The sequence below is a fragment of the Haliaeetus albicilla genome, chromosome 4 (genome assembly GCF_947461875.1).
Source record: "Haliaeetus albicilla chromosome 4, bHalAlb1.1, whole genome shotgun sequence".
In the NCBI taxonomy this organism is placed as follows: Eukaryota; Metazoa; Chordata; class Aves; order Accipitriformes; family Accipitridae; genus Haliaeetus; species Haliaeetus albicilla.
Genome location: NC_091486.1, coordinates 21819924 through 21840379, shown reverse-complemented (window position 1 = coordinate 21840379; position 20456 = coordinate 21819924). Strand labels below are relative to the sequence as shown.

The 20456-nt window shown below is 37.5% G+C and overlaps 1 protein-coding gene across 1 annotated transcript in view; it reads left to right on the top strand.

The window, feature by feature from the left end:
* LOC104317982 (sodium channel protein type 1 subunit alpha) overlaps positions 1-20456 on the top strand; it is a 101661-nt gene that overhangs the window by 13213 nt on the left and 67992 nt on the right. Inside the window, exon 2 of the mRNA XM_069781296.1 lies at positions 20085-20403. Within this exon, the coding sequence (XP_069637397.1) occupies positions 20137-20403 (267 nt within the window). The 5' untranslated portion in view covers positions 20085-20136. The remainder of the gene's footprint in view (positions 1-20084; positions 20404-20456) is intronic.

Sequence of the window (20456 nt, the reverse complement as noted above, 5' to 3'; positions counted from 1 at the left end):
TTTGGCTCCATCTATGCCAACACTAACTGGTGTTGAGATACCCTGTGTCTGCAGAGGGTCTTGCCCTTAAAAACCTGGTGGCTGTATGCACCCTGTCAACAGGGTATGCCTTCTGATGTGAGCTAACTTTTGAGTCATGTCCCCAGACTCCTTGGGAAACTACTAACTAAACCAAGTGAAAATTGTACCAGGGTCAGCTCTTTTTAACAAGAGAGGTGACTGTGTCCCTGGATCCAGGAGTATTTCTTACCATTGATTAATGCATTGGCTTCTAAAGCTACAGAGCAAACAAAATAAATATTGTTCATACAAATATATATAATGAAACTGTGTATATTTACCTAGAAAGAGGTAATAACATTTTATTGTGCAGATTTTTTTTAGAGTATGGCTTTAAATTAAGCTAAATAAAGTCACAAACTGGAATAACATTAATTGAGTAAATATGAAATATTTTAACTTCTGAATTAACAATTGCAAAGGCAACAGCACAATACTGTCTTGAGTGTCCTTTAGGAAAAGTTTATACTTGGAAAAAAAAATTTGAAATGTATAGCTTCTTTTTCTTCCATAAAGGTCAATGTTATGGAGGGACACATCTTCAGATAGATTGTTTAACTTTAATACTGATTTAAAAATTTAAATTGTAGTGTAGGAGATTATTAATCATTACTTACAAGAAACCAAAACCAATTTAGAAAGTATCTTTCTAAATCAGATGCCAAACTGGACTTAATTCAACCCAAAACTTGTTTTATTTCTTTTTAATAATTCTGAATACTTACATGAAAACCAGTGTACATGAATCATTAAAACTATATTCCTATTTAATGGCAGACTAAATTGATTTTGTTTAGCAAATGATGGATAAGATATATATATATAGGGTCTGAGAAAATGAAGATATATCAAATATACTTAAAGTCTGCTGCAATTTACCATACTTTACTCCATAGCACTGTTTTCTGGGACCAGGGAGCTTTGTAAAACTGTATTTACTGACACACCTAGGTGAGGAAGGCTTGTCAGATGTTATTTCAGGATGTTTCTGTCTGTTTTGCTGTCTGCTTTTTGATGGGCAAATATAAAACTGCATGTAACATTTTATAGAAGCAGAATTTACACCCACCTGGGCTAGAAATGCGTGGGAAAAATTTGCAGAATATCTTTATTCTAATACAAAAGCCAATCTCTAGAGGTGCCTTTCCACCTCAGCCAGTCTGTGAGTCTGTGATTCTGTAATACAAAACCACATCCTAGGAGTGCAGGGTGGAGGATGTCACTAGCCTATTCATCTATAATAAGGAGCAACTATGCACCAAAATTCAATAAATGAGAATATAAATAGAAATATGTATATAAATTATAATACATATTACATATATAAAATTATAAAATATTTCTATTAATAAAACTATAAATAGAAAATTTGGAAATGCTAACGTAGACACAGTCTTGGATCACCAGGTGTGAGGACTGTACCTGCTCTGAAGTGAAAACATTGTCAAATTTTATGAGTGGAACATAAAGTAGACAGAAGTTTACAGCTTTATTTATATAAATGTGCAATGAGATTTAAAAAAAGTCTTAATTACTTTGAGTACCTTTTTAAGTAGAATTCCAGCTGAAGATTGCTATTATTCAAATAATACTTTTAGGTTTTTATTTTGGACTTATTTTTTTAAATTTTTTTTTGCAACACTAGTAGCAGTGGTGCCTACCATTTTGTTTTGCGTGCAAACTTCACTCCAACCTAGAAAGAGTCATTGTCTCCTTTGGTTTGCTAACAGCCACATTAGCTTAGGTTATCACTACCGCAGCTTAGAAGGGCATACACATTTCATTGGTTTTTTTTAAATCAATAGTTGTTATATATACTGCCAATGCCAAGGGTCCTTACAGTTTGTGGGAGTTCTAGGGCTGCAGCCTGGTAAAAGAAATTCTCGTATCTTTTAGACAGTACATCTGGTAGTTTTGGCTCTAGGTTACATGCTGCCTAGCTGCTGCACAGGCTGGACGTGAGTCTGTCACTTGTGGGCATTGACCTCAGATTTGCCCTCTACTTTCCCCTCAAGACAGGTTTCTATACATCTGTGAAGTCTAAGTTCAGACTAATCCTGAACCAGCACTAAATAATATTCAATGTCTCTGCTGGGAGAAACAAAAATGCATACTGCTTAAGAGTAGAGAATGATAAATTACGAGACATGCTAACAACAGAAAGCAAAGTAGCTGATACAGTATCCCCTCTCTTACATCTGCGTGCCTAATTCCTAGATGATAGTTAGCATTGAGTTTCTTGGGGAAAAAGAAGAAAGGAAAAAAAAAAAAGCTGGGGAAATATGAATCAATTTTTTAAAATGCAGGGGAGTAGTAAACATACAATTTTATTTTTAAAAGCTATTTCTCTAAAAGACATCTTTCTTCAGTACATTAAGTACTATTTAACTGTCTAATAGTAATAACAGTGTTTTATTCAAAAATTTCTCTCCCTTTTTCTTTGACCTCTTTGTGCATAATATTTCTATGCGTGTCTCAGCAGTGACATTTATTTCTCAGGGTTATATGCTTTGTAGGATTCTAAAATACAGGAAACTGGTCAGTTTTGGCAATAGTTGTGGTTTGGTTTTTTTTTTTCCTGTGATTAAAGTAAGATTGACTATGATATAAGGCTGAAATTTTATAAGATAGTTCATAAGCTTATGTATTTGAGTCTATATTTTAGGTGCTTAGGCAAAAAATACAATGTCTCAAAACAGAGAGACAAGAATTTCATATTGACTTTTGTGTGAATTCTTGATTGCTTAGCACTTTGGAAAAGGATGGCTTATGCCTTTAGCTGTCTGCTCAGATAAATTCCAGCTATGAAATATGAGCCATTTGCACTCTTTCCTGTGAGAAAAGATTGTGAAGATGGCTAAATAATGGCTGTGGGTAGTGAAACTGTGATTAGCATTATTCTAAGTCCACACAGTAAGCAATTTTCCCTTCTCTTTAGAGGTCTGCAGGTCTGTTTTTCTCTGTGTAATGCTTCTAATTCAGGTGGCTTTCCTGAAGCAGCAATTATTAACTGCTTTGGGGGATTAAAACAAGAAAGTTTTGGGTTTGGTTGTGGGTTTTTTTTGAGACATTGTGTGTTATCTCAGTTAAAATACTGTATTGCAGTGTTGTAGGGCATATTTTTACTTCCGGAAGTTTCAGGAACTTTGTTCTTGAAAACCTCCTGCTTTCTGGCTCTGTCAGGCTCTATTTCTGAATGCATTCCTTCATGGTACTCTTCTAAAGTACACAATCTTGAACTTTAAAACCTCTTAATTTCCAGATTCTTACCTGCAGATTGTTCTATTTAGGGTTGTGTCCAACATTACTTGTTGCCTTGCATACATACAGATATTTTTGTATGCCATAAGAGGCTAGCGTTCATATATGGAATTTAGGACTCCAATCTGTATGTGTTATTCAAACACAGAGAGCAAGGGAATCACTGCTCTAAGCAGCATACAATCTAAGCATAAGGAAAAATGCTCAGATGGTGCAAAGAGAAAGAAAACCTTTAAGGTGAAGGAGTAGTTTTCATAGCTGAGCAGCCTAATCAGTGAAGAGTTTTGGAAGGTATCTTTAAAAAGAAGAGGTTAAAAGGAGGATAATGACGGAGCTCTACAGATATTTGTGTCTCCTAAATGTGACCGGGAATCTTCTTCAAAAGCACAATGTTGATGTAAATTGAAAATTTTAACAACAGAGTTAACACCTAAAAAATGGAATTTGAGATAATGAAGAAAGGTTGCAAAGACCCTCTGAGAGGAAACCAGTCATCTATTTTCTGAGAATTTATATAGCGGGATAACGTAGCCTAAGCACCTAGTTAGAAAATCACCCTAGATATGGGCAGGTTTTGTTTGATAAGGCCAAAGAAACTTTTTTGTTTCTTTGTAAACATGGTGGAGAACAGATTGACAGTAAGAACCTCGTGGATGGCTAAGAAAGACTGTATCTTAGATGGGGGGGGAATACAGTAAGATTTCGCCATAGTCTGGCTCCAAAACTTAGATGAGGACACTTGACACATGTAAGAGTCAGATTTATCGTGACTGCTAGTAGCACAGACACCACTAACCTCAGCAGCCCTCAGGCTTGGTTGCTCACCTTTCATGTGCCAAGCTGCTGTGTTAAGCACTCACAGACTGGGATGAAGCACTCCACCTAGAAACTGAAAACACTTGCACCAGCAATGGCAGTGGAAGGAAGTCTGACATAATTAAAACTTGGGTCAATTGGGCTGCATATAGGATAAATGGGATGTTTCTGAAGGGAGCTTGGAGACCAAAATAGCTACAGCCATCCGTTCTGCCTGCTTTCAGCAGGGCCCATGTGGTTTGGACAGCTCTGATGCTATTCTGAAAAGGTAATCTTCAAAGGTGTGTAAACCCATTTACCTGCAGTGCGAACACATCCTGACTATCTGCTGTTCAGGGCACAAGAACGAAAGTAACTCAAGAGATACACCTTCCTAGAAAAGCTCAGATATCTGCTGCTGCTGCAACCTTGGAGATGTGCGAGCAACCTGCCTGCCTCCCAAATCCAGCAGGACTTCCTACAAAAGGCAATGTGGACAGGTTCGTATTGCCTCAGGAGCAGTTTGTGACAGAATGCAGTTTTGGCTGCACACTGTCAAATATAGTACAGATGTAGCCTGAGAAAAGTAGGTAGTAAAATTAAACAGAATCTTAAAATTTCATGTTGCTGCTGATAAATCTATATGCTCATATTTCAAACCAGGCATCTTAAGATTTGATACTGTAATATAGCGCACATTTTCACTGAGGTCCTTTCTCCTTAGGGGACATAGTCACTAAGGGGGCAGGTTGTGTAAGGTACCTATTCACAGTCTTATGCTTTGGCCATCTGTTATGTATCAGATCATCGTGTTCTCACTGAAAAAATGCCCTTGCTCTACACTCTCATCTGTCTTTAACTGTCTTTTACAGTGGTAACAGTTTTGATCTTGACCTTTTTTTGGTTTTGGAGTATTTTGGACACATTCACCTCTCCCCGCTTGCTGGCTTGCTCTAGGCTTCTGCGATCAACCTGTAGTTCACCCGAGAACTCCCTCATCACGGAGCCCAGCAGAAAGCCTAACTTCGCAACCACATACCTGAAAGCCCAGCCCCGATCCTACTGAGCTCGGAACACTCCCCCCACGGCACTCAGCTCCCAGCAAGCCCAGCTGCCTGGGAAGGCTGGAGCGGTCATGGAGGGAGGGAGCACGCTTGCACCTCACTCCGTAGGACCCATTTACTTAAGGACAATGTTATGTTCAAGTCCCCCACGGGCTTGCCAGAAAGGTGAAAAGATGACATGGAGGGGAAAAAAGTCTGAGCAAGAAATGTAAGAGAGGAAGGGAGAGCAAAAATTTTGATGAAATTTTCATACCTTTTTTTAATTACTTTCCCCAAGCTAAATTCCTGTCCCCAGCCTCGACTTTTCCCGCTTTGAGAATTGTTGTTTTATAGCAATTATTTCCAAAGACATTATAAGTTGTATGACATGTAATGTCATAATGTAAGAAGCATTTTACTGTCCTACAACTTAGTATGAGAAATAATTTGCACTTTAAGTGACAAAAGACCACCTCCGTCATAATGAATTTATAAACAATCTACAAAATTTTTAATAAGTAATTATTGAATGATGGATGATATATGTATATTTACATGATTTGCAATAGTACTTTTATTAATTTATCAATACAAATATCTCTCATATTTCTTTTTTATGCATTAGTCCTACAGCACTGAAATATGAAAATATGTTCAGAAAAAGAAACTGCACCTTTTTAGCATATATGAAAGTCAGCTGGTAAAATTTCAGTATGTAAAAGAAAACTGAAGGGAAGTATTCCTCCAGGTTAATGTGCCCCTACTTTATGGTAAGACAAGAGAGTTTGAGTTGAAATTACACTTTTACCTGGCACAAATCAGAATTCTTCTTCAAGATATAAATTAAATACATCAATTCGGTAATAAAACTTACCTGCATGAATGAAGCCAATAACATGTTTTGAGAACAGCTTCAATAGGATCAAGAGTTCATCTGTTACGTTACAAATGTACATCCTGATGCAATTTTAAATTGTAGAGAAAACCTAGATTTTAAGAGTAATAAATATGGAAAACTGGATAAACGGTCACAACAAACCAACTCCTACTCAAAATTTCTAAGCCCTGAAAATTCTTCTGTATCTATACTTTACATAGGCTTTTTCCTAAAAAACAAATTGACATGTTTGATGTCATGTCCACTTATGAATATTAAGTCCCCAATTTGTCCTTGCCTCATAATCAACGTAACACAATCATTTCTAAGCTTAATTGTGCATGTTTCCCTCAGACTTAAATGTCCTTTGATTCCTTAGAGCCACGACCTACACATTGCATTGATCTCTTTGCTGACAATGTTCATCGTTCACATAGTAAAGACTTGTTTTTCATAACCGGATATTCTTAGCTTTACGTAGTGCACTTATTTCCATTGTTGTGCCCTCTCAAGCACATTGACAAACGGTTTTTAAAAATTAAGTTTCCTACTTAGGCTTCTCACTGTAAGCTTGTTTATATAAATGCATCTAGGTTGTATATATGACGCCTGCAGAAACATCATTCAGCTCTCAGAGTCTGGTAGGAAATGGTGCCCTGTCTTCACATGCATTGATCAGAGAAGAGTGACATGCTGAAGGATGCCTCTCTGCATTGTTTCTCAGCTGGGTGTATTGTAAATCCATACCTGACTCTGGGAGTTTGAGTGGCTGAAGCTTTCTCTCATCTAGCAGAGCTAGGACTAGCTTTCACACTGGGTCTGCTATTTGGCGGAGTAAAGAATTATGGGACAACAATGATGAATCTTATAATTTATCTTCAAACTGTTTAAGATATTGCCCTGGACACTCAATGCCAAAATACCAGAAGACATTATAACTCACTACTATAAACTAAAAATTACTATTTAGAAAAAACATTCCAAAACATTTTAACCTGTATTACAACATTAAAAATTACAATTTAGAACAGCAATAAGCAGTTCCAATCACAAATGCAAGAGTACTTTTAGTCATTAAGAAGACAAATGTGTGGTTTTGAATGAGAAGATTAGCTGAAAGTATTTTAATCACCAATCATAAATCCTTTAAAATGGCTAAACTGTTATTTCCCCACCAGAAAAGAGGTTGAAAGAGGTGTGGTTTGCTGTCAGTCAGACCTGCCATTATTTGTTGTGGTCTTCACTATACCACGTTGCTTCTCCTATTTGAGTTCTCATCTTACAGGTGGATCCGCATAGACAGATTCACATGATACAGACATTGTAATCTATCAGTTTCAATTCAGGATAGAATGCAAGATAGAAATCTTTAAAATTATTAAATATTGTATTACTTCATTAGCTCCATTAACATAGTTTAACTGCATATTTGATGTGCACTGAATGATATTTATAGGAAATGCAGATCTCAAGCCTCCTTCCTTTTTATATTTCTGTCCCTATACTTGAGAATGGTTTCTTTGCAAAATAATCACTAAATGTGCATGACAATTAGATTTTTGACCACATAGCTCTGTACTATATTTGATAAAGTAAATGTCACTTGGTTTTTAGTAGATGATCTGGTCTTCAGAAAAGTACCAGAAGTGGCTCAGAATTTGAATGACTGTGTTGCTGCAAAATTTGTTATCATTTATGCTATTTTAAAGTGTATAGCTATCTTTCAGAAATTTCTGATTAATGGTTTTCCATTTTTAAATATCACATGGTATCCAGTGATATTCCCTTAGTTCTGCTATTTCTTAACTTTGTTGTCATCTGCAATATACATTTTGTCTGTTTTCTCAGTACACTTAATAGCATTAAGGTCATTAATTTTTAAATCTTCTGGGCTGATAAACATTTAAAGTCTCTGCAAATAATATATTCTTATTTATTTTAAAGAAGCACATTTCTCTAATTTTATTTCTTGACCAACCATAGGATTAAAAACCCCAGAAAATCCCAAATCCCCATCCCACTAGATTTCCTAGTATATCATTTTATCACTTCTAGCTTCTGACTGGATTATTTATTATATCTTTACATTCCCATATTTTCAAAAATCAAATTAACATCCTGAACATTTATTGTAGGGTTCGAATATAAAATATTAAATGACTGGAAACTCACCAGCACCTCAAAAGAAAAAAAAGGTGAAATCTTTGCTTTTAAATAAAAGTCAGTGTGGCTAACAGTCTTCATTCAGTGGCTTTCAAACTACTGCTTCTGCAGAATACTAATTCCCAGGCTCCGCCTTTCTTTGCAAATCTGAAGCTTTTTAGAAGAAGGCATTGCTCAAAGGGTGCGGCAGAGGCAGCAGATGCTGTTGCTGCTGCTTGTAGTTAACCATTTAGTAGCAAAACCTATTTCATTACTTCTAGGAATTTTCAAGATTTTTTTTCCCCTTTTATGCAACTGAAAATACCATGAGTATCGTGTAGGACCTCTTTAGGTCTCAAAATAAGCTAAACCTTGGAGGAAATAAATGAGACTAAAAAACCACTGAAATAAATCTTGAGAAATGAGTGGGGAATCTTCAGTACACAAAGCCCCGTTCAGCTGGGTCTCTTAAATCCAACTGTGATCATTTGGAATTATGCATTACAGTTTATTATTCTGAGATACTTCCTTCTTTTTATGCCTAAACCCTTATAATTACCATTATTGTGTTTTAATTCATGCTTTCTCTGGGCTAAGATGTTCCATGTCTACACAAAATGGTCTTACAAGTTTTGAAGTATCTATGGGAAACTCTCAGTGGACACTAGTGCTCACCAAGATTATCGATCTGAATTCAGGCTTCTTGCAAATCTCTACACATCTTCTAGCAGTGAATGTAGGACCTTACCTCTGCCCAGCATCAGCTGCATGGAATATCGCAAGGGCAGATAGGGATGGATGGGGCTGGTAAATATGTCTGTGACCCATCCACACGGGAAGTCAACACACCTTTTAATGACATCTAGATTTAACTCATTATTAGCAATTCTTTGTGCGGACTTGTCAGCTGGGTCACCCCACAGCCAGCTTCCAGGTAGGTGGGACGATAACTAAGCAGCAAATTAGTGGATGGATTTTGATGAGCTGGTGTGGATGACCAGGTGGTCTCCTGATGCAGGAGCTGCAGGTAGTAAAAGGAAGAGGTTCTGTTTGACCATTTTGAGAAAAGCCTTGTGAGAGACAGCTTAAATGACTCAGACCAAATCCCCCAAATTAAGCAAAGAGTTACTAGGAAAGTCAGAGAAGTCGTAATGGGGAAGTGTTTTAGTATTGTTACTTTTGGTTTTATCTCTTTTACTCTGTTCAGAATAAAGCATAACTGTTCCAAGGACTTCTGCGAAGTCTCTGTGTCACTTGCTTCAAATGCTGCTTTTCTGAATACATGCTTCAGCTGCTGCTTTTCTAAGTGCTGAGCTGCACGCCAGTGTCAGAAGTATGAAGCTTTGGGATGAATCTGTTAAGACACAGGGAGTGTGGGAATATGCACTGGTGCTGGGATTTTAGGTGCCATTTGTAGGAAAGGTAGTGTTTGCCTCGATGTGCCAGAGGGAGTTACCACAGCAATGTATAACTACAGCGAGTACGTCACCTCAGTTGCAAAAGAAGGCAGAGCTACGGAAACTAGCTCTAATGGGGTTGCCTGCTTAAGTACTAGCAGCATTAATTCATGGATGTTAGTGCAAATTACTTTATCTAGTATTCAACAGACTAAATTAATTGTGCAACTATACTACCTCTAGGGCACAAGGTGCCAGGGCTTGAGCACTGTCAGGTGTCAAGACTACTGACAAGTATAGCCATGCCTGGCCACAAGATTGAGACACGGTGGCCTCAGGAATGTCCACTTAATGAGAACTTTCCAAAATGATATTGGACTAACATTGGTAATTCGAATCTTGTTGAAAATCAGTTCAAAACTAATCAGGAAATAGGTGAGAGTTGTTTACTTGTTTATTTTTGACCAGGTCTGTGTTTTGGAAGAATTTTCTTAACAGCAGTGATGTGACTTTTTATTCAGTGTAAGAAATTTCGAGAGCTATCTGTATATATAAAATAGTTTTTTAAGTTAAATAAAGTTGCATCTGCAAGAACAGATACTAATTATGCTACTGTAAAGAGAATTGTGAATCTCCTAGTAATAAGCCATTTCTCACATATTATTAGCAAATTATTAACAAGTTGGAAGCAGCCTACTAAGAAATAGCAGATTCCTCTTACTCTTGGTAAAAACGGTTGCTCATTTGTGAGTTCAGAATCACAGAACTGCAGAGGGACATGAGGGGACAACTGTAGATATGTTGCCTTAGCAGGATCAGAATTGGCCAGTAAAAAAGGATACATTGCCTTGCCCACATAAACAGCAATAAAAATGCCATGTGTTTACAGGCATATGTTACATGTGTGACATTACATGACATTAGCATATAGCATACAGCATACAAATTGTTTTGACAAACACTTGATTCACATGTAGCCCATGTATTTGTTGCACCTCCTAAAACCTAAGACAGGCTGAAGGCTGCGGAAGGGGATGATGAACATAGGAGCTATACAGAAGTCATGCAGTGGCTTCCTAGGCTGCAGAGTTGGCTTGTGGTTTGAGCATCTCTCGTTCCTTGAGCACTCTGTGGATTTCAAAGGCAATTTGTGAGATGGATCCCTCACTTTGGGTGCTGCACTGCACTGACTTAACAAGTAATACCCTGCTTCTAAAACAGAGCAGTGGGGCTGTTACTGCCTTCTTTCCGCACCATGGACAAGTGTGTGCTGAAACGTGCCTTGAGTGCAGAGTGGAAGCAAGGGAATAAAGTATCAAGACTTGTTTCGAATATTTAATTGGAGAAAGCTGGAACTCAACTTTTCTGCCTTTCGTATGGTGTCTGGATTTCCTGTGCGGTACAAAAAATATTTACAAGTTTCTACAGTTCTGTGATTTTTTATCACTTCATAGCAGTCCCATCATTTTGCTTGCAAACCAGTCATTCTTTAGGTTTCCTTAATTACAGTCAATTTTTTCCCCATTATCTTGTGTGTTAAATATGTTCCTGTTGTGCCCACATCCACTTCCTTGACTCAGGGGAACCTTACGAGTAAATCAGTCCTTGCTGTTCTATCTGTATGCAAGAAGAAATACACAAATAACCAAAACTGTTGGAAAGTTTTGAAAATGTAAATACTTCTGTCATTACGTCTTTAAGGCTTCTGGCCCTTCCACTGACCACATGAGATAGCAAGTACCAGAACACTGTTAATGGGGTTAGGCAGCCCACAAAGGTCATAATTTAGTAACTTTTTGAGTATGGAGATGTCTTTGGGTTTGTTAGCTCTGCAAATTTGACATCATTCCAGGGTATGGAGCAATCTGTTTTCCATCAGCTTTTATTTCTTGTTTCCCAAGTGTGCCAAAACCAGAACTTAAATCTTGTCTTAAATGCAATATTACCTTAATGTAAAATGAACCAGTAGCATTATATAATTTACACTGCATAGCCTACATTGCTTCATTTCTTTAACTGAAGAAAGGTGCTATTATGTTTGCTAAGGTAAACGGAAACAGATGCTTCAGACATTGCTTAAGAAAATTCATCTTGAATTAGTGAAGTAGATTGCCAGTAGAAGAGGTCCCTGGTCTGATCAAATGAAAGAAAGCAGAAAGATTGCTACTCTGTACTGCAGTCGTTTGCTGCACAAGATACACTGCAGGAGCACAGTAAGCATGGAATTCTTTCAGCTTGGTAGCAGTCCAGTAGTTCTAACCTATTAAATGTATTTGCTTAGGTGGAGTAGTAATGCAGATGCATTGTGACTTGTCCCATTAAAATAGTTTTTTCTTTCTATGGAACTGCGTAACTAATTTTGGTTTTTTTCAGCTTTCTAAAATAGACATTACTTGGTTGCAGTTAATGGAATTAAACTAACAAAGTAGTAAGCAAAGCAAGCTATTTTTTTTTTATCTAAAGCAAAGTCTAGTAGCTATATTTTGGTTTAAAGATACATTAGTTAAATTTAAAAATGTAATGAGAATAGCAATCTCAACAATGTATACATATATCTAACTAATAGTGACGAATAATATGCTATGTCCGCATCATGTGGTTTTCTGATTTCCTTTAATCAAGAAACAAGGATAGGACTGAGAATCTAGGTATTAGGGGGAAAAAAGGCTGCAGCTACACAAAAGTCTGCTTTGACTGCAGCGGACAACAGTTCCTAGTAAAGACAGCTCACAGGGAGCATTCTTGTTTTCCCAGCATGGGGCCTCTGCTTGGTTAGTTAATTTGGTTTGGAGAAGGCTGGCTTGTTATATTGTGTTTTATTTTCAAAACTGAGGCTTGCATTTTCTTCCTGAATTGAAGAAATTAACTGGGAGTGGACACTAGAACTAAACCCTCTTTTCCCATAGGTATTCCTAAATTTTTTCTTCTCAGCTGTGAATACACCTCCAGCACTTTTCAACTGACTCAAGTGAATTTATTAGCTATAATAGAGAAATAGCTCTAGGAGCAGGGATCAGAAGCCATGATTGCCTTCCCAAATGAAAGCTTACCATTAAGACACCAAGTCTGTGTTTTCTTATAGGCTTTCTTTCTATCCCATTAATCTTGATTTCATTCCTGCATAGTGATGGCAGAGCACTGCAAAGAGAGATCAGATGGTCTGTCGCCCATGGTAGTGTAAGAGTTTTGCTGATTGATGGAAAATGTGGCTTTGAATTCCCTCGAGCTGCTGAGGGAGTTTAGCACACATACTCATGTAATGAGATGTACACTAAGCAATTATACAACAGCATGAATATCATAGTATTTCCTATCTCTCCCTGTTCTGCTTTCTGGCTGTTGGGCAGCCTAGGCTGGGGCACTAAACTGCCTTGCTAAATCACACAGCTACCCAAGGCTGTTTGCAACTCTGTGGCAAACTGACTAGTCATCCTTTCCCACCATCACTCCCCTTCTGTGACTCTTTCCCTTTGCCAATAACCTTGCTGTGTATCCGGTTAGGTAATGGAAATATCTAGCTGCTAAGCATAGACTTTCACTTTAGCTAGTATATACTATTTGATTGCTTTCAATATTTCAGAAAATTCATTTATAGCTCAGTGCATATGCATGTACCCTGTTCTGATGCCTGCAGTATTAATGTACCTACTCTTTATTTAAAATTAATATGCATTAAACAAATATAGTTAGCCAAGTTCAAGTAATTTAATGCAAGCACGTCTTTGTGCCCAGATCTGCATTACCCATGCCAAGAAGGAACATCAAGAAAAGATATGGGAGAATCCTATTATCAGTCTGGTAATATCCATGTTTCCCTTATAAAGCTGTCCATGAGAATTGAATGTAATTTTATATATGAGCTACAGGGAGTCATAAACAGTTGCACAGTCCCAATATTCTAATCTGATTTCTGTCCTTCTGCCAAGTGTGTTGCTTTTGATATCCTACCTACCTTTGCTACCTGCAGTAGCCCTAAAATAGAGATAAACAGGCTGGATACAGGCTTGCTTCTGTGAAGAAAGGAACAGGGGTTTCTCCTTAACTAAGGCCTCACATACAAACTGCAGTAGCTGGCCATACCTTCCTTCCTCTCCTCCCACAAATCCACACTTTGAGGAAGGCAATTTATATTTAGTCTGTATTCTGAAGGCAAGAATCATAATGAGTAGTTGATAAATCAAAAATAAAGAGAAACTGTGCCAATAAACAATGAGAAGTAATAGAACACAGAGATTTGGGCTCTGTGGGTTTACGTGTAGATTCATTGATTTATCTTTATTTGGTAGTAGCTGTGGTCTGTTAGTTGTGCCTTGAATCAGCCAGGTGATGTTCCCAGGGCATATCACTGATAACCTTGCTAATACCTGCTTAGTCTCTTTATAAAAATGAAGTTACCAATGTTACATCATTGCATCTAGAGCACTTCAAAATATCAATGCTACTGTTTACTACTCTGATGCTTTTTCAAAACAGTAAGATGCATGATTTTTTAATAGAACTGATTTGGTAGTTTATGTCAAAAGCAAAACCATAACGTGTGTCACAGGGCAAGGGCGAAGTGAAGGGCAAAGATTAAATTCTGCTTACTCTAGGAGAATTCTCTTTCCTGAGTTTTCCCTTAGCAATCAGTTTCACAGTGCTGGAAAGTACAAGGAAACAGCAGTCTGTACAGACTTTTAAGGGTGCCTTCCTGAAATTCAAGGGAGATTAACCAGGCAGTGAGACCAGTCCAGTTTCATTTGCTAATTTCTTAATATTTGATTTGATGTAGTGTCTTTTTTATTTTCTGTTAGTGGTGAGAGATGACTTATTTCTTACATGACCAAGTGTAACAAGAGTCCTGTGAGTCATTAATTCTGCAAGTAGCAGCACAAAAGAACGTACAATGTATTTGTTGAAAGATTCATGTGCATTTCCTTTTGCACTCATCTTTCCACTTCATCTTGGACACACATTGTCCTGGTTTCAGCTGGGATAGAGTTAACTGTCTTCCTAGTAGCTGGTACAGTGCTATGTTTTGAGTTCAGTATGAGAAGAATGTTGATAACACTGATGTTTTCAGTTGTTGCTCAGTAGTGTTTAGACTAGAGTCAAGGATTTTTCAGCTTCTCATGCCCAGCCAGGGCACCTGACCCAAACTGGCCAACAGGGTATTCCATACCATGGGACGTCCCATCTAGTTTAGGAACTGGGAAGTGGGGGGGCAGGGAATCGCTGCTCGGGGACTGGCTGGGTGTCGGTCGGTGGGTGGTGAGCAATTGCCCTGCGCATCATTTGTACATTTCAATCCTTTTATTACTACTGTTGTCATTTTATTAGTGTTATCATTATCATTATTAGTTTCTTCTTTTCTGTTCTATTAAACCGTTCTTATCTCAACCCAGGAGTTTTACTTCTTTTCCTGATTTTCTCCCCAATCCCACTGGATGGGGGGGGAGTGAGTGAGCGGCTGCGTGGTGCTTAGTTGCTGGCTGGGGTTAAACCACGACACACATTCACATCCAGCAAACCATAGCTGTGCTATCCCAGATTGCATCAGGTAGCAGTATACAAATCTAGTCTCAATGGTGGTTCACCAAATTGAGAAATTGGAGAATAGAGAAAAAAAGAGTGGGGCAGGTGAGGCATTAAGTATTAGTTCACCACTACATCCAATGTATGCAAAGTTTTACCTTCAAAAGTAAACAACAGAAATTATTCTCTAGTTATCCTCTAGAGCATATTCTCTAGTTCATCTCTGTCACATGTTTATCTGTGTGTGACATGACTAGGCCAAGAGAAGAGCAAAAATACCATTCTGGTCTATTCACTGTGTCTGTACATTAGAAACATTCACATCACTCAGAACCTGCAGTGTTAACCATAGAAGAAACTGAATGTCTATTTAGTATGTTCTAGAAAACATGGCACATTGCTATATGGTAAATCTGAGAAGCTATAGTTTTTTAAAGTTAATCATATTGCTATGTTAATTGATTAAAATTAAATGCTGGCTAATGTTAAAAGTTATATTGCTGAGAATCTTAGCACCTGAAGGATGGAGGGAGAAGCAGGAAAAAGATTGGTTTTTAGAGATCAGGTTTGATTTCAGCATTTGGATGTAAAGATGATCATGGAAGGCTTTGTATAGGTGTTTATGTAGGTGAAAGTATAAAGCTGAACCAGCTTGCTGCACCACAAGCTTTGTTGGAACTTTTTGTTATGATCAAATTCCTATATTTCTAGCACATAGGGTCCAATGGACCCTCAACATCTCAACATTCAGTATATTCTGTGGCAAACGGAAACTAAATTTTAATTCATGGGTGTTGTCACAGAAGATCGAACATCAAAGCATGTTACAGTTTTAGTTTGAACCATATGGATAATATTAAAAAATTAGCTTGGTAAAATTTAGGTATTTGCAGTACTGCAGTTCCACATGGATGCTAAGGCCCTAACCAAACTTTCCAGAAACTGTGGTCACTATTTATTATGAAGGCATGAAGAACATGAAAGCTAACAGTAAACCAGATGCTTATCAGGTTAGGAAATAATTGTCTTGTTCAAAGCAGTCTCTTTTTCAGAGAGTTAGTATTGTCTAATTGACTTCTTCAAAGGCTAGTGTGAAACTAGTTTGGAATCATTGTTAGACATCTCTCCATCTATTTGCCAACATGTCCCTTTATTTTGTCTAGAAAATTAATTTAGGTGAAATTTGCAGAAACTCTGTGGATATTTGACAGCTTGAGTTATTCTCTAAGTATGTGTAGACCTACAACTACACAAGGTGTACAGTAGATGACATCCATTAGCGAAGTTCTGAACCAATTGCATGTATATTGCCCAGATTGTGTGCCTAGCAAATCCAGTGTAGTTCTGGATGGTTTGGACTTAATATGCATGGGCAGATCAACAGTGTATTGCGCAATTATACAGATGAAGCCAAATAACTTCAGAGTTATTTTGCATGTGGTTTACAGATGGTCCATGCACACAGAGTACATTGAGTGGGCTCTGGAATTATCTCTCTTACAACAATGTATATTAGAAAGTATATATGACTATATTTTGCCTGCAAAATTTCAGAAGAAACACAATTATTCTATTCTCAAATGTTCTGAGCACCTTATTTTCCAAAATTTGAAATGTTTTGCCTACTGATACACTGCTCATAAGAAAGCACAATTGGAGATGAAGAAGGAAAAAAAATCCCATTCACTCCAGAAGGACAGTAGGAAAGAATTTAGTAAGAAATCTGTATTTTGTGTATTCTTATATTCATTCCTCTGTTGAATTACCAGTGCTATGCTAAAGAAAAGAAAAAAGTCCATTTGGATGGTGTAAGCAATCTGTAGTTATTCAATTAATATTTAATAAATCACTTGATAGATATCAGAAGGATATCAGTTGATTAATTGGCCTGGCATCAATTGTTATCCATCCCCTACACAGATAAGTGAGAATAAATTCATCGACTATAATAAAGGAAATACAAACTTTCAGTTAACCCCTGTGATATGACAGATGAAAGTGATTTAGGATTAAGACTGTAGTGAATTCTGTACGTAGTTAATATTGACTTTAAAATTATAGATGACTTCTATTTGCAATTCTGAAGACTTACAATCATGGAAATGCATGAAGAAAAGGAAAATTTGTCTGGAATATCATCCTCTAATCTGCTAAGTAGAGGATAAAAAGTATTTAATCTTCATAAAGTCTTCTGAAACATTTTGTTAAGTACAGCCTACTCAGATTTAGATACATCTAAAGGTGTGTATCTGGCTAGCTCCATGCACATTGGACAGACTTGAGAACATTCTAGGATTAATTATAGAAAAAATAACATAAAGTTTCTTTCTACAGAAAAAAATACAAGTATTATTAGAAAAGTCCACGGCATTGGCTGTTTTTAAACTCAGTATGTAACACAGTGGCTGTATCCAATGTTTTTGCAACGTAACTAATGGCTATGAGAAGTAGCTTGCTTCCGTGCACCTGCAGGCTTACCATCTTGTTCTGCGTGCCAGCTGGGGACACTCAGCTGAACTGAAAGGCGATCCCGAGAGAGCACCGTAGGGTTTCAGAGCTCATCTTTGCTGACTGCTTGCTGGCCGTCCATTTCCTTCCTCTTCAAAACACGAGATTGCCCTTGCTACTGTCCGGCGCCTCCCTCCCACTGCGCCAGGACTCGTTTGGCTTGCTGTGCCCCCCTGGCCACTATGGCAGGGAACACCGAGCGCCCTGCGCTGTGGGCTTTTTGGACAATGAAGGGAATTTTCAAAGGAAAAATGGCAAAGGGGAAAACCAACCTCCCGGGTCTCCCAAGGAGGAGGAGAGGAAAAGGCGGGCATGGCTGTGTAGCCTCATTTGCTGGTCCCCGTGGAATTATACTTAGGCTGAGAAAGGAGAGAAGAGGAAGAGAAGAGAAGAGGAAGAGAGAAAAGGAGGAGGCCTTCATCCCTTCCAAGAGCCTGACTGTCTCTCAAGTCTTTGTATTTCCCTGAAGCCCACAGAGCAAGTAGTATCCACCTACAGCTGTGGCTCCCATAATATTTGAATAGTCTCTTAGTATGAGATCTGTTTCCCAAATTACAGTGCCATTTGTGGGGATCAGTTTGGGGATCAGCAAGGTCAGTGGTGTGGCTAGCAGTTTTTTCTCTTTTCCCAATATCCACAACGTGTGACTGAACATTAACAAATAATGTCAGAGTGTACAAACTGTGAGTTTGTAACTTTTCAGTAGTTCAAGAGACTGAAGAGTCAATTCCCAGAAGTAAACAGAACCACAAAATGGGGAGCTGGGGGATGTCTAGAAGATGCTCTCTATGTGGAGGAAGAGATAATTGGTCTCTGGTTGAGAGAGTTGGTTGGTTGAGGTACAATTTCTTAAATCCTTTTTCCCCCTAATGAAGAGAGAACAGCACAATTCCATTTCCTTTCAGGATTAGAAAGAAAGGAAAACTTTAGAGAACTGTTTTCGCGTGAGTCTACGCTCTGCATGGGTGAATACTTTGTGTTTTGGTAGGAGATTAGCTCCCTTTAATTTTTTTACAGTGAGAAATCTGCCACCTTGATTCTTTAGAAGTTATTCTTCCGATTGTGGGTGATGATTCTATACAGCCAAGTGAAATATGTTTTAATTTTTCTGAGAAATCAAGAAAATTGGGGTTATAAAGCCCATAAGCACTTTGATGCCTCTTTCTTATTGTATGTACTATATTCCACTCTCAATATATATGTGTGATCAAGATGTTTGTGCTTACCCTGGCATTAATGACCTAGAGGATTTGGGCTTTATTACTTAAGATATTTTAGCGAGCTTCTTTTTCATTTTCCAGCTATGTTTTTCTTTCTTCTCCTTTTATTTCTCATCTGATTTCTTATTCTCCTTGTTGACTTTTCCTTAGTAGAAAGTTTAACCCTATCTATGATTGCTTCCCTTCCTGCTCCTTTCCCAGTGTTCTGTTCTTCCACCTAAGTTTTTATTTTTCTTTGGTTTCATCTCTGCATTTTTATACTGTTAATCTTCCAGTCTTCCTATTTTTTCCTTTTCATATTCTTCACTTTCTCCCCTATTTTTTTCTACATTCATTTACGGTCGATTCTTGTTTCCATTTTTTGCTTTATTTTCCTTATCTTTTTCAGCTTCTTCCCATAATTCCTGGTTTTGGTTGTCACCTTTTCATTTGTTTTAATATGTTTTCCGCCAACCATCTCTTGTATTTTTAATTCTCTGTCATTCCATATCTCTAGCTTATTCAGAAGCATGAAAGATGCCAGATCCATAGTTTTAACAGAACTTCTCCCCCCGCTTCCCATCTGGTTTATTTTCTCGGTTGCAATATATAAATAAACACGTATATTAGAATACTTTCAGAATTATCCAGTTGCAGATATTGAATAAAGAACCAGATATATAGTAACAGTTAAATTGAAATAAAAATAGGCAGTTGTTCTTATTATTATCTAGAATAACTACCCATACAAAAACTTACTTGGAACTACTGCTTTACTACCTCATAATACGCAGAGTTGATTTTTATTTGTTTAACAGAAATTCTGATTCTACAGTGCTTGTTTTCAGATACTCTTGCTAAACTCAGTTGAAATTTCTGCATTAGCTCTGATGATCTGTGCTATTTGTAGTTACCAATATAATCCTGATTGATTCCAGAGGAGTGTGAGGTGATTTTAAGATAATTAGAGTTATGAGGAAAGAATGTATCTGATTGTTCTTAAGTATCATGCTTTTGCTTATTTGGAGTAAAAGACCGTTATAGTCCTAGAGTTGAAAAATCATTGCAGTTTATATAACTAGGATATAAGAACCACACAAGTGCCTCTTACAAAGGTCAAATCACCATCTAAACTGCTTATTTTATCTTTCTTTATGTAATTGTCAATATTGTGTATTTGAACGTTCCAACATAGCATAAACAAAAGCATTTAAAAATAAATGTTATATCTTTCTTACTTGGTGATTTTAACATGCTTGTTTTAATTTTATTTTCTGCTTTCTTTCAGTATTTTCCTATGCAGAAGAATAAATGGTAATTAAAATGTGCAGGATGAAAAGATGGAGCAATCAGTGCTTGTACCACCAGGACCAGACAGCTTCCAATACTTCACTAGAGAGTCTCTTGCAGCTATTGAACAACGCATTGCTGCAGAAAAAGCTAAGAATTCTAAACAAGATCGTAAAGATAATGATGATGAAAATGGGCCAAAGCCAAACAGTGATTTGGAGGCAGGAAAAACACTTCCATTTATATACGGCGACATACCTCCAGGAATGGTGTCTGAGCCCTTGGAAGACATGGACCCATATTACATCAATAAAAAAGTGAGTCTAATATCAGTCCTGTTCATACACCAATGTTTGGAGTGCTTTATCAT